The 25,418-nt window shown below is 39.6% G+C and overlaps 2 protein-coding genes across 2 annotated transcripts in view; one reads left to right on the top strand and one right to left on the bottom strand.

Moving 5' to 3' along the window:
* The window catches only part of JAG1 (jagged canonical Notch ligand 1), a 35,596-nt gene extending 11,193 nt beyond the window's left edge, over positions 1 to 24,403 (top strand). The window contains exons 3-26 of the mRNA XM_042892778.1: positions 828 to 879; positions 6,076 to 6,330; positions 7,313 to 7,373; positions 11,223 to 11,353; positions 11,655 to 11,774; positions 12,201 to 12,314; positions 12,813 to 12,926; positions 13,719 to 13,832; positions 14,228 to 14,274; positions 14,810 to 14,983; positions 15,531 to 15,681; positions 16,090 to 16,254; positions 16,779 to 16,892; positions 17,503 to 17,616; positions 17,725 to 17,838; positions 17,963 to 18,079; positions 18,605 to 18,632; positions 18,746 to 18,831; positions 19,612 to 19,725; positions 19,915 to 20,024; positions 20,112 to 20,348; positions 20,884 to 21,015; positions 21,544 to 21,694; positions 22,423 to 24,403. Of these exons, the coding sequence (XP_042748712.1) occupies positions 828 to 879; positions 6,076 to 6,330; positions 7,313 to 7,373; positions 11,223 to 11,353; positions 11,655 to 11,774; positions 12,201 to 12,314; positions 12,813 to 12,926; positions 13,719 to 13,832; positions 14,228 to 14,274; positions 14,810 to 14,983; positions 15,531 to 15,681; positions 16,090 to 16,254; positions 16,779 to 16,892; positions 17,503 to 17,616; positions 17,725 to 17,838; positions 17,963 to 18,079; positions 18,605 to 18,632; positions 18,746 to 18,831; positions 19,612 to 19,725; positions 19,915 to 20,024; positions 20,112 to 20,348; positions 20,884 to 21,015; positions 21,544 to 21,694; positions 22,423 to 22,880 (3,273 nt within the window). The 3' untranslated portion in view covers positions 22,881 to 24,403. The remainder of the gene's footprint in view (positions 1 to 827; positions 880 to 6,075; positions 6,331 to 7,312; positions 7,374 to 11,222; positions 11,354 to 11,654; positions 11,775 to 12,200; positions 12,315 to 12,812; positions 12,927 to 13,718; positions 13,833 to 14,227; positions 14,275 to 14,809; positions 14,984 to 15,530; positions 15,682 to 16,089; positions 16,255 to 16,778; positions 16,893 to 17,502; positions 17,617 to 17,724; positions 17,839 to 17,962; positions 18,080 to 18,604; positions 18,633 to 18,745; positions 18,832 to 19,611; positions 19,726 to 19,914; positions 20,025 to 20,111; positions 20,349 to 20,883; positions 21,016 to 21,543; positions 21,695 to 22,422) is intronic.
* The window catches only part of LOC122192270 (SLX4 interacting protein), a 94,336-nt gene continuing 78,928 nt past the window's right edge, over positions 10,011 to 25,418 (bottom strand). Inside the window, exon 12 of the transcript XR_006182577.1 lies at positions 10,011 to 10,054. The gene's annotated coding sequence lies outside the window, so the exon portion shown is untranslated. The remainder of the gene's footprint in view (positions 10,055 to 25,418) is intronic.

Below are 25,418 nucleotides of genomic sequence, written 5' to 3'. Positions count from 1 at the left end.
CCATGGAGTCGCTCTTGATTAGTTTATGCTGATGATTATTATTACTGGAGTGCTAGGGAGCTCATTGGCAGGTTAGTCTGTCTGTAAATGTGACACGGGGTGGATAGTGCGTCTTCCCTTTCCCTGCTCTCCCAAATAGCTCGATTTTAGCCTTTGTTTTACAATGCATCTCTCTTAGCCCACCCCCTTCCCACATCCATCAGTTCTTCCCTCGGTTACCTGATACTTGTGGGAGCTGCGATGGCCCTCGTGCAGACAAAGCTTTCAAAGGGGGTGCTGAAAAGCAAAGTCCCTAGAGATTGTGCTGTCAAGGCAGAGCACAGTAATCTTAGCAACACTTCTTGCTTTCAGGATGATTGGGGGCAGGGAAATCAAGTCTACTTTTCTCAAAGTAAAACTCTTTTGAAGCAGTTCTTGAGAGTGCTGGTTCTTTTTCGTTGGTGGTTTTTTGGGGTTTTTTGGGTTTTTTTTTTTTTTTTTGGTTGCTGCTATGCTAGTTCAGTGTCTTCTCTCTTCAGTGTGCAGTATGCAATTCCACACATGCTCAGCTGTGGCTACAGCATAGTGTCAAAGGCTGGACTTCCTGGTTAAGTACATAAGATGCATTAATGATGACAAAGATGAGCTATCTGAGGTGAAAGGTCTCGTAAGTCAGACTGGATAAGGTAGCTTATGGGGTTTCAAGAAGATCACATTTGTCTCAAGTATAACCTATTACCTATTTCTGTTTTCTCGGGCACAGCAGGTATTTTTTGAATTTGAATTGTATTATTGTTTTTCCTTCAGGTTCCATGCGGCTTTGAAATTAACTCGTTTCTCTTTTGCAGAGATCCTACACGCTGCTTGTTGAGGCATGGGATTACAATGATAACTCTACGAGTAAGTATTTGTTCCTCTGCTTTAATTTGTTTGGACTCCTTGATTTCCTGTCTATTGAAAGGTATTTGGCAGTCTACCCAGCTTACTATGAACAGTGAGGAGTGTGATAAGCTCTCCCACAATCAATTCACAGCAACTGCTCTGGGCTCTGCACTAGCCTGTCTCCTTATTTCCTGTGGAGAGTGAGTAGCTTGCTCACTTAGGCACTAGCAGTTTCATGCCTAAAAATAGATGCTGTTAATTCTCACCTCATCCTCAGGGAGAATAAAGGCCCAGGAGTTTCTCTTGTTTTGTTTTGTGGTGTTTGCTTTTTTTAAAGAATGATATTTAGAAGCATAAGCATTGCTGACTAGGGACCTCCCTGTAAACTGTGTGCTTCTCAAAATTGAACACACTACATTTAAAAAAAAAAAAAAAAAAGCCAGGTGATCCATTTAATGACTGCAGAAGAGGAGGAGAGGCAAATGATTATCAGTTCTTCCTTGGGGGTTGGATGTCTACAGACGTGTATTCAGGAACTATAAAAATGTTTACCAGGTAACACCTGGTAGAGGTGGCTGGAAATCAAGGGTGGGAATCTTTCCCTTGGAATGTCTTTTGGCTGGATGAAGTTTTCTGCTGAGCTTTTACCATTGGCTAGAAGAAGCTATGTAGTCTCCTGGCATTATGAGCTGTTCTGTATACTGCATAATGTTACCGAAGCAGGTATGCAAAACTAGCTCTTTTTTTTAATGTAAGGTTTTAATAGTGTGTGGTAAAAGCCACAGGAGAAACTATGAACTTGTAAACTTTTGACATGACAAGCCTTTTTCTTCAACAAGGAAACATCAGCACTGTGGCCCATCTTCCATAAATCTTACAGCAGCTTGTAGACCCCTTTGGACTGAAGTGGTCTTCACAGAAGAAAGGCTTTATAGAAATGTGCCCAGTGCTGTGGTTTTCTGTTCACATTTTAATTGGTGAAGAATAGACAGTTTGGGAATGGCTTTTTGAGTCCAAGAACCTTTCTACACAGATCTACTTAGTGGTGTCTGTGATTTGCTTTACAACCTGCCACGTTCAACACTTTTGCAGTTCCTGTGATCTCAAGTTCTACTCCTGCACAGTCATGGAGATGTCTGGGAAACCTCTTGGCTCTTGGTTAAATGTGTTTTATGGAGAGGTAGAAAATAGATTGCTTCAGCAGCAGAGTTGTATTAAAAATGGAAGATGCCTGAATTCAAAATGAAGGTCTTGTTTACAGTAGGATCTGAAGATTTTTTTCAGACTGGGTCTCTGCCACTTTTACTATTATTAGAGCTCATCTTTTTTCATGAAACAACTGCATTTCCAAAGCTACACAATGAACCCTTTCTTTGCTTTCATGTTCTGGAAGGACAAATGTCTTCAGACAAAATTGCCTCATTTCTCAGCAGTACATTTGACCAAGTGCAGACAAGTTCTTATGTATGTCCCTGATTTGCATTTCTGCACTAGCCTTGTTGTCGTACATCCATCTGTAGGTCACTTCAGTCACAGTACTGCACAAAGCCTTTTCTTTGTAAACTGACTTTACTTACAGTCAGCTTTCCCATAGCTAAAGAATGTCGTGAAGATCTAGCTAAGGAAATAATTAGAACTAAGCAATTGTCATCATATAAAGTGATGAGCCTTTTTATTTTTAAACCCAAGATTTTCTTTCACACTAATTACTATTGAATTGGTAGCTCTCAAAAAAGTGAGTTTAGTAGGCTTTGTGTGTTTTGCAATAGTTTGAGCATCCTTCTGATCAATGTAGTCATTAGGAGATCCTAGAATGGATGCTTCCTTCCCCTCTCTACATTCCACTCCTCCTACGTTCCCTTAATCACATACTCTCTCTTGTCTCACTTCCAAGAGTGTCTTGCAGTTAAATTCTGGCCCTGTTGAAGTTGATGAGAATCATGCTTTGCTGGAGCCAAGATTCAATGTAAATAGTTTCCTTACTCTTGTTCTTCTCTAGATTCCATCTTGATACTGTCGCTTCAAACACAAAGCTAATGGGGCTGCCACTGCATCTCAAGCTGCGTCAAAGAGCTATTGTAAATTACTGGTATCAGTTGCATGTGAATTCTAGTTGGGCATGAGAGATTTCAGCACAATGTAAACCAAGCCATAGCTGGAAATTGTCTGAAATGAAACTTTAAAAAATAACTATGCTGTCCTTGGCCACCCAAACTGCTTAGAGTGGATTTCTTTGGTTGTTTAGTTCGGTTTTGCTTCCTGATGCTTGATAGCTGTAATTTCCAGAAACTAGACCACTGAAAGGCAAAGACAGGCAGTAAAAATAGCTAATTTCGCTAGAAAGTTGGATAGAGTTGCTCACTGAATAAACAGACAGATTAATAGCTTTAAAGTTCAGCCACAGAAAGCAAAGGGAAACAACTCTGTGACAGCAAAGTGCTGAGAGGAAGCTAAAGATGTACAGAAAGCCACTCTCTTCCGCTTCGTCAATTTCTAATTGAATTATGTTTCCTCTAATCTTTCTATCAAAGCATGGGATTTTTAGTCTGATGATGTCAAGGGAATTACGAAGATCCCTTTCTTTCAAGCCCGATTGAATTCTTGTTTTAGTAGCCAATCTGCTACTTTGGGGTTGCACACTTTAAAACTTAAAAACACTGTCAGTGCAGGCTAAGAATGGAAGAGTTGTTGCAATGCCTTCCCTGAAGTCTGGGTCAGCACGCTTGTGTAAGTGCATACTGACAGGTGGGAATAAGGAAGGGTGGAGAAATCCTTATACAAGAAGGAACATGCCAATACTTCATTGTGAAAACGGTGGGTGATGGCTAATGGAAAGGGATCTTAAGTTTGTCAGACTGAATTTCAATGTGTGGTAGTAGCTTTATAACGTGTATCAAATCAAAGGCATTTTAGCTGTGATTCGAAGTGAAATTGCAGCTGGCTTTCATCTGTGTCCTTAACAAAATGAAGTCCAGTGGACTAAAAAGGGTGTTTCCATTTGAGCTCTTATCCACAGGCTGAACTCAGAGGAATTGGTGTCACAGATGTACAACAAGGACTAATGAGCTGACAGATAGGGGAAGAATGATAGAGCAGAGGCAAGATCTCTTTTCCAAGGTGATTGTTTTTCTGGTGCCAAGGACTGAAATAGTTGTCTGTGTGATGTTCTTCATAGAGAACAGGAAAAGTCTGGAGAAGCAAGTGGGAGGGTGTGCAGCACTAAGTTAAGCACCATTCCCTTCTGCTACTCAGAGGAGAAGAGGAATAGAGTTGTTTTACTCACAAGAAACAGGATGTCTTTATGCACACACTCAGTATTTGGGGAAATGTATTCCCTTTCCAGCTATGCTGTAGATCAGGGTGTAATCTTGGCAAGTGCAGCAAAGCCATCTCCAGCACGCATGAGTAGAACTGTAATCGCTTGACTAGCCCCATTCAAGGCAAATAGATATGCATCTGCTTAAGTACCTCTTAGAATTAGTAATCTTGTTGATGAGATCTAAGAGCCTTACACCTGCACAGTACAGGGCATGATATTGCTCTGGATATACCAGTATGGAAAGTCCTTAGGTATCTAAATTAATAAAAGCCTGCATGCTTTTGAAAGTCTTCTGCAAAGATGTGAGATCAGGGACTTAGTGCCAATGAATAATAAAAAAAAGGATTTAATTGGAAAATATGAAACGAGAAATACCAGAAGATGCATTAGAAGTTGTTGCCCTTAATTTCACACTGTAAACAGTTAGTGAATGCTGGAAACTTGAGCCAAGAATACTCATAAAAAGTGGTAAGTGCTTACTTACGTATACAGACACTCTTCTGTGGTTGGGGAGCAAGCGCTTTGATTCTCAAAACTATAGACAAGTAGGCAGGATCTAGCGATGGAGTGACAGTAGGTATCAGTCCTGCAAAGCCTGTCTGGATGTTCTTTTTGAAAGCTAAAAATCAAAAGACTTTAGCAATACATTTAGAAGTGTTTTACGTTAAATACTGCCCGTGTGTTATGTCAAGTGTTGTAGCAGCTTCATTAGTCTTCAGCTCTTCCATAAAATCTCCAGGGTTTCTTTTGTGTTTGTCAGAAGAACTAACTGAATGTGAATCCACTTCAGTTCTTCACACTTGAATGTGCTAGTACTTCCCGCGCCGCTCTGTAACATTGTTGGCAAACTGCCCTTCCACCTAAACTTTTCCTGTGGCTGGATTATGGTCTCATATACAGAACAATGTAGCCTGGTACTTATTTTTGTTTGTTTTTTTTACCATGTCTGTAAGGATATTTTGGCTGTTTTATGATAAACTTCAATTTGACAGTCAAGTGCTTGCTAGCAGCGTGTCGTAAGACAGTGTTAGATCATTTAAGTCACAAGACCTGAACTACAAAGTGAAATACCGCAGACGTATACAATGTTCCAAGCTAATGTGAAATATTATTATTTCAAGCCATAATTTAGACAGTTGTAGGGCTCAGAAAGCCAGAAAACCTTTGCTGGAACTAAATGTCAAGTACAAAGTCTAAACTTTGAAATGCTCTATTGAGAGAAGGGGATTGTGTAGCAAATATATCCCGTAATTTGAGTTCTCTTTTTGGAGCCCTTGCTGTCTTGAATTTTTGGTGTCAGCTAATACCTGAAGGGGAGAACTTTCATGGTATTTTTCAGCCAAAACTCGTGGATGTTGACCAAAGTCCAAAGTTGCTAGTTTTCAATATCGTGTTTTACACCAGAATCCCAGTAGGCAGCAAACATTTGGTAGCGCTTATGTTCAGTTTGTGGACATTGCTTTATTAGGATTTTGTAATATGACTTTTTTGTAAACATTCCAGTGAAAAATGAAATCAATACCAGTAATGGAGGAGCAGGGCGAGCCGCGTTACGTACCGGCCTGTTGGAGCTTGGGGAAAGAGGAGCTGAATCTTCTTTAATTGCTAACTGTACGATTCTTATGGGATGTCTGGATGCTGAGAAAGGGATAAGCGATGGGCAGTAAGCTATCAGTTCCTTCTGACTTTCAGCTTTATTTGGCTTTATAGGCTGTATATGCATTTCAGTTACTGGTCTGCAGCTCCAGGGCAGCCTTATCTTACTCTCTAAAATGGAAAATTAATAAAACCAACTGGCTATCTTGGAGAGTCTTGTCTGCTAAGCTAGAGATATGTAATGGGAGGCAATGATACCTAAACAAAGGTTTAACTCCGGTGTCTCTTTTAACATCTAGATCCTGATCGCATAATTGAGAAGGCATCCCACTCTGGCATGATCAATCCAAGCCGCCAGTGGCAGACACTGAAACATAACACAGGAGCTGCCCACTTTGAGTATCAAATCCGTGTGACCTGTGCAGAACATTACTATGGCTTTGGATGCAACAAATTTTGTCGACCGAGAGATGACTTCTTCACTCACCATACCTGTGACCAGAATGGCAACAAAACCTGCTTGGAAGGCTGGATGGGACCAGAGTGCAACAAAGGTTTGTGACAAGTGCCTGAACCCTGGATTATCAGTAGGCTCGGATAGGACTTGAGTTCTTTGTATCCACGTTGCAATTTAGTGATCAGTTTGTGTTGACAATAGGGCTGAGGACTGATGGGATGTGAGTAACTCGTTACACAGGGGCAGGACAAGACTAGTTTCTGCCTTGTTTTTAAAATCTTGGAGAGATCTTGCTAGTACTGGGTGCTTAGCAGATGTGTTCTTTCTCTGAGTATCCACATCTTTGCCCTTGGGAAGAAAACCCAGCCCACTGACTTCAATGGGAGTTCTGTTGCTGACTTCAATGGCAGGATTTCCCCTTTGGTGCAGAACTTCAAGACAAGCAGGAAAGAGAGACTTGTTTCAGAGCTGACCTGGCAAGTGTGAAGCTTTGGTCTTTGAAAAGTCCCCAGGTGTTTGTTCTACCTGAGCTGATGTTCAGCATGTTTATTAGGGAATGGCAACTTCCTAAGTAATTTCAGAAAGAGAAAGCAGGACTGTGAATAGGAACAGTCTATCAGCATGTCTTGCTGACTGAGTTTAACTGCAATTTGAATAGACGCTCATCTTAATATCCTGTCTGTTCAGAGATAGGTCTCAAGTGTAAAGAGAAGTTAAAAAGTTGCTTTGAATTAGATGTAAAGATAGGCAGAGTGCGCCAGTTCACCACAGAGGAGAATAAACTTGTAGACTCGGTGACTTGCAGCTCAAAGGTGAAATGGTTTCTTTTGCATAGAAACAACTCTTTGAACAGTGCTAGGTATGATTTCTCTGTAAATCTAGCTGACAGATTTCATATCACAAGGAGCCACCTACTTTATTTATTTTTTCATTTTCTAATAGACTTGATACGAGGGACGTGTCAAAACCTTGGATTTAGTGGGATTACAGTGGTGGTTAGAGATTAAAACCTTCCCACCAGTGTGAAGATGCAAAAAGCAGGCTGCATGCTGATGTTCTTTTGTTTTGTTTTTTAACAGCTATTTGTCGTCAGGGATGTAGCCCCAAGCACGGCTCTTGCACAGTTCCAGGAGAGTGCAGGTAAATGCTCCCCTCTCTCTCTCCTTGTCCCCACCAAGCAATTAAATGAGTGATGCTGAACACAGTAGGATTGTGGAGGGAGGGTATTTTTGGAGCCATATTTTTGAGCAAGGCATATTATTCATGCAGACTTGCCCAGAACAAGGGGGGGGAGCAGGCTTTTAATGCACTGCTAATTTGAAGGTTTTGGTTTGTGAAATGGTGGCATTTTGAGGGCTGGGAGAGAAGTGGAATAAATCAAGTGAATCCTGCCTAATGAGCACTGACTAATTGCTTCTGCTAAATAGTGCAAATGCCTTATGGGTTGGGTTTTTGTTTAGTTTTTATTTTTGGTTGTTTTTTTTCTCCCCTCCAATATCCTGATTAATAGGCTGTTTCAACTACTAGCTTGAAGTACAGTGTGGCTTTTCTCTCTTTTCTCTTTCACTCACATTTTTCCCCCTTTCTCCCTCCCACCCCTGCTTTCTTCCATCAGAGGCAAAAGTCAAGCATTCTTTAGAATAGGATTAGTTAAATCTTTCTGTTCTTTTACCATTGTGAGCCAGGCTCGGAGTGCTGAGAGGTTAATAGCTGGGATGAAATCTTGTCAGTAGGCTCTGATGAATGCAGAATTCTGCTGCTGCGCTTTGAAGTCCATTCTGTCCTGGCAAGGACACAATGAGAAGCAGAGTTTATCCATAAACCAACAACTAAATATTTGGAGTGCTTCAAAATATACAGCATATATTTATGACACAGGGAGGTTTTCTCAATTACTAATACAGGGTTAACAAATATTAAAACGTCCTCATTCTTTATGAGCAGACTGGTTGTTTTCACGTAACCCTTTCTCATGCCTGTGTCTAAGGAATAGGGAGCTCAGCACTTCTTAGGCTACAAAGGAGCAGTATTGATTCTGTGTAGGAAGGGTTAAAAGTGAAGCTTGGCTATTCGTGAGTAAAACACCGAAATCTGGAGGAACAGAAGTCTTTTTTTCTGCTTAACAAACATACTGCTGCATTCTCCATTGCTGGAAATGTTTGTGTGAAGTGAGCTGCTTTTCTTTCTAGATAAGCTGTAGTTCAAACAGGAATTAAATCTGAGGTGTCTGACAGTCTGTGTTATATAAAAGGTCAGCCTAAATAATCACAGAGCACTGTCTCTGTAATCTGTGTTTTAAAACAAAACAATTTCATCAAGGAACTTTCTGAAAGTAAGGTAGGAAGTAACATCTCGTCTTCTGCGAGCAGCGTGACAAAGTGAAAGTCAAGCCATGGGATGGGCTTATTCTGGGTTATGCTAGGAGATTTAAATGTTGAGCAGCACTGATATGGGCTGGTAAACCTCCAAAGCACCACATGGATATATTGCAATTTAAAAAAAAAAAACAAAAGCCAAGCAAGTGATAGGAAGTACTGGGGGTCCAGATGGTGAGAGGAGCGTGTCAGTCAAGGCCACCAGTGATTTTGTGCTTCTGTCATCAGAATAAACATGCCTTGTAGGGTTGCTGTCTCCTAGTTAGAACAACAGGCTTTGTTTCCAGATTTTTTTTCCTTTCTCTTTCTAAGTCTCTTACCTCCCACTCACTGCCCAGACATGCACTAGTGCTCTTATTTACTTAAGGTGCAACTTTCCCACACTTGATTTGCATAGTCTTGAAACAATGCTGTCCTTCTGGTGCTTTCAGATAACTTCTGCTTGCCAAGTCAGACCAATATCTTTAAAGTGAACACAGAAACAAGATTTTATTTTCTTTTAAGTTTTGATGAGTCATATGGCCTGTATGTTACAAATGCAACAGTTTAAAAATAACATCCTAGCAGAAACTGCTCTGGGTTCTGGTACAACAGACAACTTGCAAACATTCTTAAAATATCCTTTTCTCACTTGGTGCAAGTTACTTTCTTCAACGCAGGTCTGCCAACAAACCCAAATTTACTCATGGATCATTATATAGAGAAAGTTAACTTTGTATTTCTCATAAGAAACTGTTGCATACATATTATTAAACAGGAATTATTACCACCAGTCTTGTTCTGGAATTGATACCTAACTTTTTTTTTTTTTTTAAGCCCATAGAGTTTGTCCCATTTTGTTTGTTATACTTTGAAGAAAGGCCTATCTCTGGCTCCACAGCTTATGCTCTTTATGTGTGTTTTCTTTTTTTTAATTACTTCTGTTTAAATTTGCTTCAAAGCAAATGAATTTAAAACAAAACAAAACAACTTCTAATTTGTCAGGAAGGAGTAAAATTCTAGGTTTGCGTGCTTGTTTTTGCAGATGAGGTCCATTAGTTTTTTTTTGCTACCATGCAAGCTCATAGGCAATTTGCTTTCAGTGCAATACAAATTAAAAGGGAATGTTTCTAATTTTTTTTTTTTAATCATTCCATATTATTACAATCTTCCCTGTGGAAGAATTTTCCAGGAGCTACTTGAAAGAGGTCGTTTTGCTTGGTCTGACTTTCTTTCATGTTCTCTGCACACAAAGAAACATAAGTTGGACTAGCTATTTTCTTATACACAAACTATTAAGACTTTCCCACTGACCCTGAATAGGCTGCAATTGAAATAGCTATTAAAAAAAGTTTAATTAGGATGTCGTTTGTCACCTGAGATTTTGAGAAGTCAGACTTGCCACTGGCTGTGTGTGATTACCCATTGGATAGATTCCTCTAGCTTTTTCCCATGAGAAGAAATTGCCTGTAAAAGAATGGGGGGAGGGGGGTATTATAAATAGAAAGATTAGCTGACTTCTGTACAGAAGGGGTTTATTTTCATAATTTAGTGACAGCTTAGCGCATAATTGCTGCTGATCAATTACTCTTAGGACCTCTTAATGAAATGTAGTACTTCGACCAACCTTTGCTTTTAACTTCTAACTTGTTTTCCTTGCTTCTACCTATTGATCAGCTTTAATTTGAAGAATTCTTGGTCTACCTTGCTAGTGAGAGCTAAATAAAAGCCTAAATGAACTTTCTTATAAGAGGGCTTTTCTTTAAAAGAGCATCTTCCTTTTAAGAACAGAATTCAATTGAGAGTAGCAATAAATACTTAATAATAAATTCTTCTCAAAATACGAAAATCCAAGTTTCCTAAAATTGGACATGTTTTATTATTAACCTGAAAAGGGGACAGAGTAGATCAAGCTCTGAAATGCACTGGCAACAAATCATCTTTGAACACATTCAGAATCCTGCTGTGTGCTGTTTTCTTTAATCTCTTACTGTGGCCCAATCTGTATTTTCTGTGTATGAGTTATAGTGCAGAATAAGGTTAGGTTCCAATGCAGGAGAGAATTCCTAACGCCGTACTGCTGCCTTGCCAACGCTCAGAGTCGGTGTTTATGGTTCAGTTCATCATCCTGCAAACTCAGCATGGCTGCAATGCCTGGAACCTTGTATTTATGAGGATCTCTGGATAACTGTTGTTTCCACTGACTCCCCCCTCCTCTTCCAATTTATAATGCACCCTGTCAAAGCCCAGAGATTGATTTGTAGTGCACACCCACCCTCTCTGCCACATTTGTATGAGGCTCCAAAAGAGTATTATTGTGCTGAATGGCCTCATGCTGATTCTCTCTGAACAGTTATTCTTTTGTCAGGAGGCCAGCTACAGAGACCTTGGCAAAACTACTAAAATGTTTGTTTACAAGAAACCATCAAACAAATGTTGAATAGCTTCTCCTTTCCCCTTCTCCTCCTGCACCTCCCCAGTCTTTCTCGAAGCTTTGGAGTTCTGCAGTCCTATCTGTATAATTCTAAAGGGCCGGGGGAGAGGGAGGGCTATTCATTTATTGATTCCCTTTTGTTTCTTTGTTCTGATGTATGTTTATATATATATATATATATATTTTTTCTATTAATCGAAGGTGTCAGTATGGATGGCAAGGCCAGTACTGTGATAAGTGCATTCCACACCCAGGATGTGTCCATGGCACTTGCATTGAACCATGGCAATGCCTCTGTGAAACCAACTGGGGTGGTCAGCTCTGTGACAAAGGTATGCTAATCTTGCAGATAGCCAAGGGTAACACTTGAATTTTAACACTGGCAGACTTGCTCGCTTGGTCGTGCACGTGCTCTGCCCACAGTAAGCCTCCTGAAATGTGGGACTTTCTGTCCTCTATCATCTTAGCTGTGTGTTCTCTGCTGTTATGGCACTGTTAGTATATGTGCTTTGCTTTGTCAAGTCCTACTGCTATGTAGGTGCATTCTATAAAGTCTCCAGAGCAAAGCACAGACGTGGTGATATTTCTGTTTTTTCAAACCATAGCTTTTCAACTCTCGTCACCTTTTTGCAGATCTGAACTACTGTGGAACCCACCCACCCTGTCTGAATGGTGGTACCTGCAGCAACACTGGCCCTGATAAATACCAGTGTTCCTGCCCTGAGGGCTACTCTGGACAGAACTGTGAAATTGGTAAGTGTGTGATGCAGCCCTTGAACTGCCACTGGTAGTTAATTATTTTGCTGTTTGGGGATTTTATGAGGTTGGGGAAGTCACTTTCTAATATTAGTCTAACGTCAGGGCTGGCTATAAAGATGAGACTTGCATGTTCACGCTTCATCAGCTTGTATCTCTGAAAATCAGCCTTCTGCTCACCAGAGAGATCACTACAAGTTGCCTAGTTTGGCTCTGACTCAAACAGGTGCAAGTCGAGGTGTTGATAAGCATCGTGGAAGATGACTTCCTAGTAGGTAGTAGCTTTGATTCACAGTTGGCTCAGCAGGACAATACATCAGGTGCTGGTGGATGTCCAGAGTAGAAGCATGTAGCGGGAGCAGGGGATGGCTTCTTGTGATGTTGCTGTAGTCTGTATCGTAATGTACTCCTGTCCTGGTGCAGCGGAGCACGCGTGCCTCTCTGATCCGTGCCACAATGGAGGAAGCTGCCTAGAAACGTCTACAGGATTTGAATGTGTGTGTGCACCTGGCTGGGCTGGACCGACTTGCACTGATAGTAAGTCCCTTCAGAATTGTATTAAAATGTGCTAGCTTGCTCTTCTAGATTTGTCTTCCTAATACCTGGTGGACATGCAAGACAGCCTACTTAATGTTTCCAGCTTTAGCATTGGTCTTTACCAGCTATTTAATATTGTGGTGCTGAGGTTTTTGTTAAACGCAAGGGGAAAAAATGGTCAACAGTTTCTAGAGTGAAGTAGAATACACAGTATTTTGGTAGCATGCTGTCAAGTTGTTAAAATACTGGTTTGTATACAAATCTGATTTCCACTTGTGCGTGGTTAGCGGTGTAAATTTCTTCCCCTGTGCTCTGAATGCCCCTTTCTTACTATTATTTTTAAAACTTTTTTTTTAAAGAGGCTTTTTCCCAAAAGCCCTCTTGTCTCTCTGTTCCTCAGGGCAAATCCTAGTGACAACAACCATTCATCAAATTTATCATTTACTGACATTACCTGTTTGGTAACAGAGCTAAGCTTCTTCTTATTCTGTATTACAGATATTGATGATTGTTCTCCAAATCCATGTGGTCATGGAGGAACTTGCCAAGATCTAGTTGATGGATTTAAGTGTATTTGCCCACCTCAGTGGACTGGCAAAACATGCCAGCTAGGTAAGAACTCCCTTTTTCTTATCCTTATGTTGCTCCAGGTGTTGGGAGTGGCAGAGAAATGCAGGAAGGATCATAGTCCAGCAGGCAAGGGCAGTCATGCCCTTTACTTCAGGCATGTTTACAGCACTGAAGCCTGTGGACATATTCTAGCATATTCAGAAAACTAGGTTGCAGTGTTGGCAGGACTGGGGCCCAGGACACGTTCAAAGTGTAGAGTGACTGCTCCTGATGGATGCTAGCAGCCGAAGGAAATCATTGACTAAGCTAAACAGACTATAGCTAAACTATAAATGAAGTGGGGAGGGTGTATCCCAATCCCACCCCCACACGTATTTCTTCCTTCAGCCTGTGAGAAAGTTGCTGTATCTCTTCAGCCATGTCAACTCCTCCAGGCCAAGAAGTTCACAGCTGGGTTCCAAAATGTGGATGATCTCATGAAGTGAGCTGTCTGCATTCTTTACACAACACACCAACTCCAGTGACCAGGCTGCAGCACTCCTTTGAAATTCTGGACTGAGATGGGGGGAGGGGAAGTTGCTTTTAATGAGTAGCTAGGTAATTATCAAATAATTAGCATAGCCTGTACGTTCTAATTACAGAGAAATTGAAATAGGCTTAAAAGACTGATGTTTGATTGACTTTTGTTCATTCAAGTCACGCTAATCCACACTGTTATAAGTTCCTTAGATCTGACTGAACTGTTGATTATTGCTGTGAAAACAGAGCTAGACTTTTTTTTTCCCTCTTCCTACTCCACAAGCCCTGCATTTGGCCATTCACATTGTTTTTCAGATGCGAATGAATGTGAGGGCAAACCCTGTGTCAATGCCAACTCCTGCAGGAACCTGATTGGCAGCTACTATTGTGACTGCATTACTGGCTGGTCTGGCCACAACTGTGATATAAGTGAGTGTCTCTATCCTTGGGTTTCTTAAATTGTCTGTGTAAATGTATATATTCCGCTGAATTCTGAGCTCTGATTTAAACATCAGGCTGAGTCCCAGCAGCTGATGTTTTTAAAAAGGGAGTAGTTGGTGTGGAATGAAAATACACAATTTTATCAAACTCATTAGTCCATAACCTAGCTGTATTCTGATAAAAATGAGTTAAACAATGATGTGAAGTTTTCCTGCTTCTACTAGAAGTATTGCAAGAGGTTCCCACCCATTATAACAACCTTATCTTAAGGAAGGTGTGCAGGAAACTTGACAGAAGGTTTATCTACTGCAGTTTTAAAGAAATTGAACTCTGTTTCTACAGTAAATAGATTTTTGCTTGCTAACATACTAATTTTATTACAGATATTAACGATTGTCGTGGGCAATGTCAGAATGGAGGATCCTGCCGGGTAAGCCATTCTGGTTTTACTTTACTGTTTCCCAGAGACTTGCAACAGTAACTGAAACATTTGAGTCTAAACACAAGTTGTGTAGAAAATAGCAATTAACTGGCATAAATTGTTGTTTCTTTGAGTTGGGAGGAAGGATTGTCGTGTCATAGCATGTAGGGGTATATGTGTAGAACAATGAGGGCAGAGAAATGACTGCGTAAAAGGACTCTTTCACAACCAGTGAATGAGATGCTTGTGCAAACTATTGTAAACATAGGTATTCCGCTGTAAAATGTGGATCAATGTGTTCTACTCAAAACTACAAACACAAGCCTTTACTGGCTGTGTGTATAGATGCTTTGTTTTAATTCTTCTCCCTTCTTCTTCCCCTCCCTTCCAATTATTACTACCTAGTTTTAATTTGAGCTAGTATCTTATGTTGGTAATAGACAGCGTAGAGGATGTATATTTCTTTTATTCTTTTTTCCTTTAATAAAAATATTTAAAGATAGAGGAAAGAAACATAACTTTAAATTTTCTTGTTTCTTCCCAGGACTTGGTTAATGGTTATCGGTGCATCTGTTCACCTGGCTATGCAGGAGATCACTGTGAGAAAGACATCAATGAATGTGCAAGTAACCCTTGCATGAATGGGGGTCACTGCCAGGATGAAATCAATGGATTCCAATGTCTGTGTCCTGCTGGTTTCTCAGGAAACCTCTGTCAGGTAAGAAGCATGGGTGAAAAGCAGGCCCTCAGCCGGTGGTGTTTCTACCAGCACTTTGGATCTGTACACTGAATACCTTGCATCCAGTGAACCATAATATAAGTTGTACTTGATATCATTGTCAGTCTGCCAAGAAAGTGACTGATTAGTATATATCTTGTGGGGGAGGGGAGAAGAGCAGGGAAGGAGAAAGCAACAAAAAGCCCTCATGGGCTGCTGCAGATTCTTTCTTGTTAAACAGATCGCAAGTGTTTGCATGTCAGGTTCTGTTGCATGCTAACTATTAACTTTCAGTGGCTGTTTAATATCATGTGTGCTGTCGGTTGAAATAGCTGCAAGTCTAACTAAACTCTGTATGTTATGAACAAGTCATTGAGGCAGTAGATAAAAAGGTCAGATTCTCCAATGTCTGCCTGTCATACTGAAGGAAAACTATGATAAAACTTCAGTCTCACTCAGTCTTTCCCTTCCCTCAATGGCCCCCCCTCCCCATCCCACCCCCTCCCCCCCCTTTCCTTCCTCTTTCCTTTCTCTACACTGCTTGCAGCTGGATATAGACTACTGTGAGCCAAATCCTTGCCAGAATGGTGCCCAGTGCTTCAATCTTGCTATGGACTATTTCTGTAACTGCCCTGAAGATTACGAAGGCAAGAACTGCTCCCACCTGAAAGACCACTGCCGCACAACTCCTTGTGAAGGTGAGCAAAAATGACTGAAAACTGTTTCTTCCTGTCCTCTACTAAAGCCAAAGTAATGTAGCTGCAAAAGTATAAGCAGAGTCATTTTTATAAATAGCCTCTATTTCAATGAGAAGATGAGTAATATTTATAAATAGTAGCTGTTTAAAAGATAGCAAAATATAAATATGTTTTAAATAAGCCACTTTGGCTTAATATATTACAGACTGGAAAGTGGGTCTGGCAATCTTCAGATAAGATGCTGTGATGATTTTTATGCATAAATAATAGGTATAGGGCTTTTATTTTAAAGCTGTAAGCTTAGGTATGTCTTTTAAACTTCCATCTCTGGAAATAAAAATGTTGCGATTAGCTGAAGAAATCAGATGGAATGGGCAGCCCTCACTCAATTCTTCTGTTTTTCTGCAGTAATCGACAGCTGTACAGTAGCAGTGGCTTCTAACAGCACACCAGAAGGAGTTCGTTATATTTCTTCAAATGTCTGTGGTCCTCATGGAAAATGCAAGAGCCAAGCAGGTGGAAAATTCACCTGTGAATGCAACAAAGGATTCACTGGCACCTACTGTCACGAGAGTAAGAACTGAAAAGTTGTTTTACTGTTCCTTCTGTTTTTGGTTAACTGTTCCATCCTTTCCTCCCAGATAGCTTGAAGGCTTCTTTTTTCTAACCCACTGAACCTTGGAACTGCATTAAGTTTTCATATCCTGGTTGGGTGAGGCAGATTGGAATTTGTTAGGCCTTGGGGAAAGTTCACAGTAATGAACCTTCTGGCCTTGAATTGTATATTTTTAAGAAACTTATATATACAAGGTCTTAGGTATTTAATAGTGGGGTTTAACATGGATCTTAAAGGCTTCTGATTTCTTATTTTTATTTTTTAATTCTGAATTGCTGAGCAGTGGGTTCATTCTGTTTTCTCTGCACTGCTTTTGAGCTATTTCTCATCTTGCTTATAACCCTTCTTCTCATAAGGAGCTTAGAAATGGAAGTAGCACCAAACAGCCTTCAGATAATTTCCAGTGGCTACACTTCTAGTTTGATTTGACTCTTTATTTTTTCTCCTTTGCCTTCTCTCTCCCTCTTCCAAACTATTGCAGATATCAATGACTGTGAGAGCAACCCCTGTAAAAATGGTGGCACTTGTATTGACGGTGTAAACTCTTACAAATGTATTTGTAGCGATGGATGGGAAGGAACATATTGTGAAACAAGTAAGTTAACTGTTCTTCAGCATGCAGTAAGATCTCTTGGAGGCATGACTTGTACTGTCTTTAAGATGACAGTGTCCAGTGCCTATTTAACACAAACTTTGCTGCAATGACTGAAGAAGACAAGGTATCTTCTTTTTTCCTCAGTGAATCCCAGGCTTTTGAATCTAAACCCAAATTACCACACCAGATTCTCCTACTGTTCAGTTTTTCACTCTATGCTTTGGATAACTTCCTGAAAGAAAACCTTAGCATTTGCTTATACTGTTTTAGGAAGGACATATGTGTGTCACATTTGTGTTTTGTCAGCCTTGGGAACAGAAGAGGAGTGAGCACTCCACTCCTATCCTCTGACCGATAGGGTAGTTTATATAATACACATTTTCACTTCTTGTTTACTGAAACAAAAAGAAAACAAACTGGTGGAACAGGGTGGAATATTCTTCCCAACTGTGTCAGTGCTTAAATCTTTAAAATACTGACTTAAGCATTTAATCCATGATTGAAACTCAGGCCAAAATTAAGAATGGAACAGGCACCTTTCAGGCCATTAAGTGTTTAGAGATTTGACAAACATTGCTTAGCTTGTTTTTCCTCTCCTTATTATATCTAGATATTAATGACTGCAGTAAAAACCCTTGCCACAATGGAGGAACTTGCCGAGACTTGGTCAATGACTTCTTCTGTGAATGTAAAAATGGGTGGAAAGGAAAAACTTGCCACTCTCGTAAGTTCAGCACTTCCAAAAATGTAATAGGCATGCTCTGTTTGGCTGCTTAAACTTGTGTAGCATTAAGGAAGCACAGGCAATAAGAATACTTTGGGTTCTTTGTAGGTGACAGCCAATGTGATGAGGCAACATGCAATAACGGAGGAACATGTTATGATGAGGGGGACACTTTCAAGTGCATGTGTCCTGCAGGATGGGAAGGAGCCACTTGTAATATAGGTAAATATCCTGCATAGTCATAAGGAAGCAGATGCAGCACTGAATCTGCGACCTCAGTTTTTCTTCTTGGCTCAGTTTTGATGGCTTTCTAACAACTTAGCGGTAACTCTTGTTTCTGTTACAGCAAGGAACAGCAGCTGCCTGCCAAACCCCTGTCACAATGGTGGTACCTGTGTAGTCAGTGGGGATTCTTTCACTTGTGTCTGCAAGGAGGGCTGGGAAGGACCCACATGTACTCAGAGTAAGTCATCTCTGCTTGAACTTTTCCAGAGTGTTGCATGATGAGAATATTAGCTCATCCTGTCGCTCTTGGAGTTGAGATTGAAACCAGAAGGGAAAGCTTGTTTGATGTAGGTTTTAGCATCACCTGAATCTTTGTTTTTAATGACTTTATGTGATAGAGCCTTGACCTGGGCATGAGAAAGTTGCAAATGAGCTAAGTGGAGACAGATGTTGTCTTGTTTTCTCCTGCATTCTTTTTCTACCAGCAGCTCTGTCTGCTTCCACTTTTTTTTTTTTTTTTTTTTTCCCCCCCCCGTTAGATTCTTTTACAACAATCTCTTCCTGTGTACATGTGTTCCACAATGTAGTTAACAAATTTTGTAGTGGAAGCCTGGAATCAATTTAGTAGAGAATTTCAGCATATTTTTGTTAAAGTTGAGCTACGTGTAATTTGGGAAGTAGGGGAAGTTCAATTATTCTTTACGAACAGCAGAGTTGTATTAGCCAGTCTGCGTGTTTAACATTGTCTGTCTTCACTTTACAGACACAAATGACTGCAGTCCTCATCCTTGGTAAGTTCAGTGTTTATCTTTTATCCTTTTTTGTTGTTATTGTTGTCTTAAAATTCTAGATTTTATTTATTTGTAGCAGTTTCATAATAGTGCACAATGACTTTTCTTCATAGTTACAACAGTGGTACTTGTGTGGATGGAGACAACTGGTACCGCTGTGAGTGCGCTCCAGGCTTCGCAGGTCCCGACTGTAGGATCAGTAAGTGTTTCAATGGCACTGAGCTTGATTTTTGTCTTGTTTGAATCTTGTAGCGTGACAATCAACTTAACTGAGTTAAGTGGTAGATTAGATTTCTGATAGATGTCCTGTGTCTTCTGTACCTAGATCCAGATTTGTAGCTGATGTAGGGAAGGATGGGAATTACAATAAAAATGAAAGAGATATTAAAGCCTATTCAGCTGAAGCTGAACTTGGTTCAGCTACATGGGCAAAATGCCTTTCAATATGGTCTTCCCACTTAGAACATGTTTACATGCCATGAGTTAGTTTGATGTGAAAGGGTGCCAGCCAAAAACGTTATCAATGAATAATCCACCTACATGCCCTCAGGTGATGTATGTCCTTCCCTGTAATTTAATAATAATTACAGGTAGGAGGATGCTGACACCTTTTACTCTTAATAATAACCATGGAAATAGATGTTTCATAGTAGCGATACAACTGGAATGGGGTTTAACACTGTTATAGGTTGAAGAATTAAGTAGGTGAACAAAACTGAACTTTGTCAAAGAACAGGAAGCATCCTTGTGTGAGAAGGAATGTGTCCTTGCCCTTGAAAAGCTTAAGTAGCTATAGGGGTCAGGTTTTGGTCTTTGTTAGTGCCACACAGAAGAGACTTCAAAGAACTTGCTCCAAGATGGTGCTGGTGCTGCTAATAAGAATCTATCCCTGGGTAGACACAAGAGAGTAAACAAAGCTCCAGTAGGCAAATGCCTTATATGGTTTTTTTGTTTGTTTGTTTGTTTTCCCCTGTCATAGACATCAATGAATGTCAGTCTTCACCCTGTGCCTTTGGGGCTACTTGCATAGATGAAATTAATGGATACCGTTGCATTTGTCCACCGGGTCGCAGTGGTCCAGGATGCCAGGAAGGTATTGTGTGATATCGTAGCTGGTTGTACTGCTTGTAGGTGTCACTGCATGTTAATGGCTTGGTAGTTGTATGTGCGGGGAGCAATAGTTATTTTAAAAGCAAGTATCAAGTATCTTGTCACTGAGTTTAGGAACTTAAGTGTTTTTCAAACTTTTTTTAGTTTTTAATTGTATTAAATCTGTCTTCAGTTACAGGGAGGCCTTGCTTCACCAGTATTCGAGTAATGCCAGACGGTGCTAAGTGGGATGATGACTGTAATACTTGTCAGTGTTTGAATGGGAAAGTCACCTGTTCTAAGGTACTTCTTTGCTGTGTTCTTGGTTGTTGTACTTCCATCTTTTCTGTAGCCAGTGGTTACCTTATAGTGGTATTTGTTCTCTTCTAGGTTTGGTGTGGTCCTCGACCTTGTGTAATACACGCCAAAGGTCATAACGAATGCCCAGCTGGACATGCTTGTGTTCCTGTTAAGGAAGACCATTGTTTCACTCACCCTTGTACTGCAGTGGGTGAATGCTGGCCTTCTAATCAACAACCTGTGAAGACCAAATGCAATTCTGATTCTTATTACCAAGATAACTGTGCCAACATCACCTTCACCTTTAATAAGGAAATGATGGCACCAGTAAGTAGCAGAACGTAACTTAATATGCTGCGGTACTCACATACTTGTCTCTCTGAGCATGAAACAACATACTCAACCATACTGTAAAAGTACAGAAAAAGCTGATGCTCCTTCATTACCAAAAAAAACCCAGAAAATATGGAAGGTTGATACAGATTTCAACCCTACATGTTTTTGTGTCCAGACAGGAATAAAAGCTGGTTTGGAGGGAATTTTACGCTCCCCCTCCCTCTGTTTTAGAACTTCTATTTAAGGGCAAACTCTCCCTTCTGCCTTGATGTAAGAGTGTGTATGTGTGTATTTTATTATATATAACTATATTCTATAAATGCATTTAATATATGTATATATAAAATAAAAACATATGCTTAAAATTTGTATAAGAAAACATATATCTAAATCATATATATGATCTATATACACATAAAATACAAATACATAAACATAATACATATATTTCTATAAATATTTTTTGTGTGTATTTATGTGCATATATATATTTAAAAAACAAAAAGCTTTTCTTCATCTCTTCCAGGGCCTTACCACGGAGCACATTTGCAGTGAATTGAGGAATCTGAATATCCTGAAGAATGTTTCTGTTGAATATTCCATCTATATTACCTGTGAGCCTTCACACTTGGCAAATAATGAAATACATGTTGCTATTGTAAGTATTCCTGGAATATTTCTAAATGTCTTAGTAGTTAATTGCCTGGATATATGTGCAACATGTGGATTTCATAAAAATCGTAATTCATGGCTTTGTCAGCACTTCTCATGGTTTAGTTTTCATCCCAGCTCTCTTTTAAGGACAGGGAAGAAACGTAGGTTACATGTGCATATCTGAAAGCTATCATCTGGCAGCAACTGTAATAAGGCAGTAAACCATTTTCTATTATACTCGCTTGTGCACTGTTTGTTTTGCTTTGTTCGTGTTAAAGATAACGGGGACTAAAGTTCTGCACTATTATTTTCTTCCTGTAATTGGGATTTTTGTTTTATTCCTGTTTTTTAGTTTGGTTTGGTTTAGTTTTTGTTGGTGGTGGTTTTTTTTTTTTTTTTGGGGGGGGGGGGCTGTTTTGTTTTGTTTTTTTGAAGTATGAAAAGTACTAAGAGCCTTAGCTGATTGTGAAAGTTTATAGATAACAGATTACATCTGATCTGGCATCTGGTATTAATTGTGTGACTTCTTTAGTCTGCTGAAGATATAGGGGAAGATGAAAACCCAATCAAAGAAATCACAGATAAGATTATCGACCTTGTCAGTAAGCGTGATGGAAACAACACACTAATTGCTGCAGTTGCAGAAGTCAGAGTACAAAGACGACCGGTTAAAAACAAAACAGGTAAGTTTTTTCCCTGCCTCCAAATGACTTGCATGCTTTTTATGACTAGTAAAGACTTTCAAAGCAGGTGAAGCTTTTCTTACTTTTGAATCTATAGCAACTGTGAGAATCTCTGCCTGTTGGCCCTGTAACTGGGAACAACAGAATTTTGCACCAGGATCTTGCTATTTTGAATAATAACATAAAGTGTTCTGCAAATGCTCTAGGCAAGTGACCTACCCTCTTAAAAGGGCTGCTCCTTTCCACGTAGAAGCAAGGAAGAGAGCTAGCTAGTTCTGAGAGCTCTCGTGTAGTTTATGTGGTGACACCATTGTCCAGATGCAATGAATTAAATATTAAGGTCAAAAGTGTCCAATTGGCTTTCTGCATAGCACCAGGAATGCACGGGCATCTTATGGCCAGCCACAAGTGGAGAGGGAAATGACTTTGGTGGGCATGTAACCAATTGCTCCCAGGCCAAGAGAGCCCTGGCAGGGCAGTGTAATGCAGCCTGCAGTACTGGTGCCTGTGATGACGAGAATTAAGTCTTCCATGAGGGGGCTGTTAGCTAGTAGTTAGAATACTAAACTCACTTAAAACATCCTGTATTCTAAAAGAGCTATGATTATCCTCACATTATTGAGACCAGTGCATAAACGAGGCTTAAAAGCTGAGATTACCCTTTGTGGGAAGCGTTGACTGGAACACTTTGTTTGTAGCAGGGTTAACTGGTCTCATCTCTCTTCCAGATTTCTTGGTGCCATTACTGAGCTCAGTCTTAACAGTAGCCTGGATCTGTTGCCTGGTAACTGTTTTCTATTGGTGCATTCAAAAGCGCAGAAAGCAGAGCAGCCATACTCACACAGCATCTGATGACAACACCACCAACAACGTAAGGGAGCAGCTGAATCAAATAAAAAACCCCATAGAGAAACACGGAGCAAATACTGTTCCAATTAAAGACTATGAAAACAAAAACTCTAAAATCGCCAAAATAAGGACGCACAATTCAGAAGTGGAGGAAGATGACATGGACAAGCACCAGCAAAAGGCCCGGTTTGCCAAGCAGCCAGCATATACTTTGGTAGACAGAGATGAAAAGCCACCCAACAGCACACCCACAAAACACCCAAACTGGACAAATAAACAGGACAACAGAGACTTGGAAAGTGCACAAAGTTTAAATAGAATGGAGTACATTGTATAGCAGACAGTTGGGTGCTGCCGTGCAGGGCCTTTAAATATCATTATAAAGGCACTCAAGAGCTTGTAGTTCTTAAACTGTTGTGTAATATTTGAGTCTAAGGCTATTATTTACTTAGAGTCCCTCTGTTAATTTAAGTTTTGACAAGCTGGCTTACACTGGCAATGATAGTTGCTGTGGTTGGCTGGACTACCAAGTGCTGCATTTCACATCTATGCAAAACTAGTCAAAAGTGCCCTAATGTAAATTCAGCTGTAGCTGATGCATCATGGAAATGTTTCATAAGGTATTACAGAGCCTTATTACTCTTCCTTAGCGTTAATTTTTTTTCTGCCAGATGTCCCAATTTATACAGTTTCTTTAGAATAATGCATTTTATTTATATTTATTGAATCTGAGTTTTTTGTATATTGGTTTTATGGTGACGTACAACTAGTTCTGTATTTGAAAGTGCCTTTGCAGCTCGGAACCACAGCAACTATCAAAAATAAGTTTATTATTTATTTTTTTATTGTATTTTTGTTGGGGGAGGGTGGGGGGAACTTGTCAGCAGTTGCTGGTAAATGAAGAATTTAAAGAGGAAAATGTGTCAAAAATAGAAGTTTGTATAGATATGTAAATAATTCTTTTTTATTAATCACTGTGTATATTTGATTTATTAACTTAATAATCAAGAGCCTTAAAATATCATTCCTTTTTATTTATATGTATGTGTTTAGAGTTGAAGGTTTTTGATAGCATTGTAAGCTTGTGGCTTCTTCATTTTGAATTTATTTTCTTGTTACATGTTGCCTATATGCCAAAATTAAGGTGTTCTAAAATAGTTTATTTTTAATAGGACGGGCTTTCATGCCTTGATGCTGGTTTTTGTACAATGTCAAATGTTTGAAACACCTTCCATAGTATCACTTTAAGACTATTTGTAAGTACTGACTGAGGCAGTTTAGATAATTAGACTAGAAAATTTTTTTTGCTGCTTTAGACTTGAAACCGAGTGACAGGCAGAGAATCTGCTAAGAAGCAGTTTAAGGGAACAAAACTGAGCTATTACTTTATGTAGATGAAATGTGAGTGGTTGCATGTAATTAAAATATCAAATTAGCGTGTGAAGTTGGAAACACAGCAATCTTATTTTGTAAATTCTGATTATTTTTTTTCTCACCATGAATATGTAATACTGAACCACTTGTAGATTTGAATTTTTTTGTAATCTACTGCATTTAGGGAGTATTCTAATAAGCTAGTTGTTGAATACTTGAACAGTAGAATGTCCAGTAAGATCACTGTGTAGGTTTGCCATAGATTACACTGCCCGCCTTAACAAGTGAGGAAATCAAAGTGCTATTACAATGTTTAAGATCAAAAGGCTTATAAACATACTAATCTCAGTGGTTAACCATTGAGATCATGAAGATACCTTGTATTGTGATATTAGTGTTATATGAAAATGCATCTTTGATGTGTTGTTCCTGGCAATAAATCTTGAAAAGTAATATTTATTAAATTTTTTGTATGAAAACATAAAACAGCGTGGAGATTATTGAGCTTGGAAGCGCTCCCACCTGGTTAGTTGTGCTAAAGCAGGGGCAAGCGATGGCTTACATTTCTGAGACCTGATGCTGATTTTGGTGAAGTCGAGCTTTTTGTTGGATGATTACGCGTTTCTGTCTGGCTTTCATTCAAATTGAAGGGGTTCAAAAGCAACCTGTCCCTTGTTCTTGATGTCTTTTGGCTAATGTACCTCTGTGTCCTTTTGAAAAGAGAATGATAATGTGACTGGAATTGTGCAACTAGTTTATTTTGCATGGGCCAATGAACCAGCTGGTAACCAAATCTAAGTAGCTAGGCAAGATACAAACTGCTGACCTGGATGGGAAAGGAGCCATAGATTATACTGATGCCTAATGGGCAAAAAAATGCTTTGTAAAGCATAAAATAAACTCTCAGAATACTCTGAAATGGCTCAGTGCTTAACTAATGCAGCCCCTCCTGGCTTTGAGGGGCTGGGTGTGGAAGTACTGGTCAGTTGAATGATACCCTGCTCTTCATTTTAGCACGTTTCCCAATGAGTTTCCCAATGAAGCTGTGACTTTGCTTTGCTAAAGCTGACAGAAACATTAAGTAAATAACAAATTCAGCTGACAAATAATATGAAAGAGGTTCGTATTCCTTCTTGTACTTCATCTTAAGCCACTCCATGCAAGAGTTGAAAAACAATAGGCTTTTTCTTTCATATTTGTTTGTAATAAATGCAGATAGCTTATATAAAGATTGTTATAATACAAACACTTGAAAATAATCTGAGCACAAGACCTACTGTTCTGTACTGTCTTTATCACCATTTGGAAAAAAAAAAAAAAAAGGTAAAATCTCATTCTTTAGTGTTACTTTTTTTTTTCAAGCTTATTTTAAGATGAGATTCTAACTTGTTGCTACATAATACCTTGAAAGGGTTACTGCTCTTACTGTTCACAGTTGCATGTCATGTAGCTGAAGTACCAGGGAATCACCAGTTTACTGCTTGCTGAAGGAAAAATTGAC

This window comes from Lagopus leucura, unplaced genomic scaffold (genome assembly GCF_019238085.1).
Source record: "Lagopus leucura isolate 7727_CA_CO unplaced genomic scaffold, USGS_WTPT01 Super-Scaffold_73, whole genome shotgun sequence".
In the NCBI taxonomy this organism is placed as follows: Eukaryota; Metazoa; Chordata; class Aves; order Galliformes; family Phasianidae; genus Lagopus; species Lagopus leucura.
This window is presented reverse-complemented; position numbering and strand designations above follow the sequence as displayed.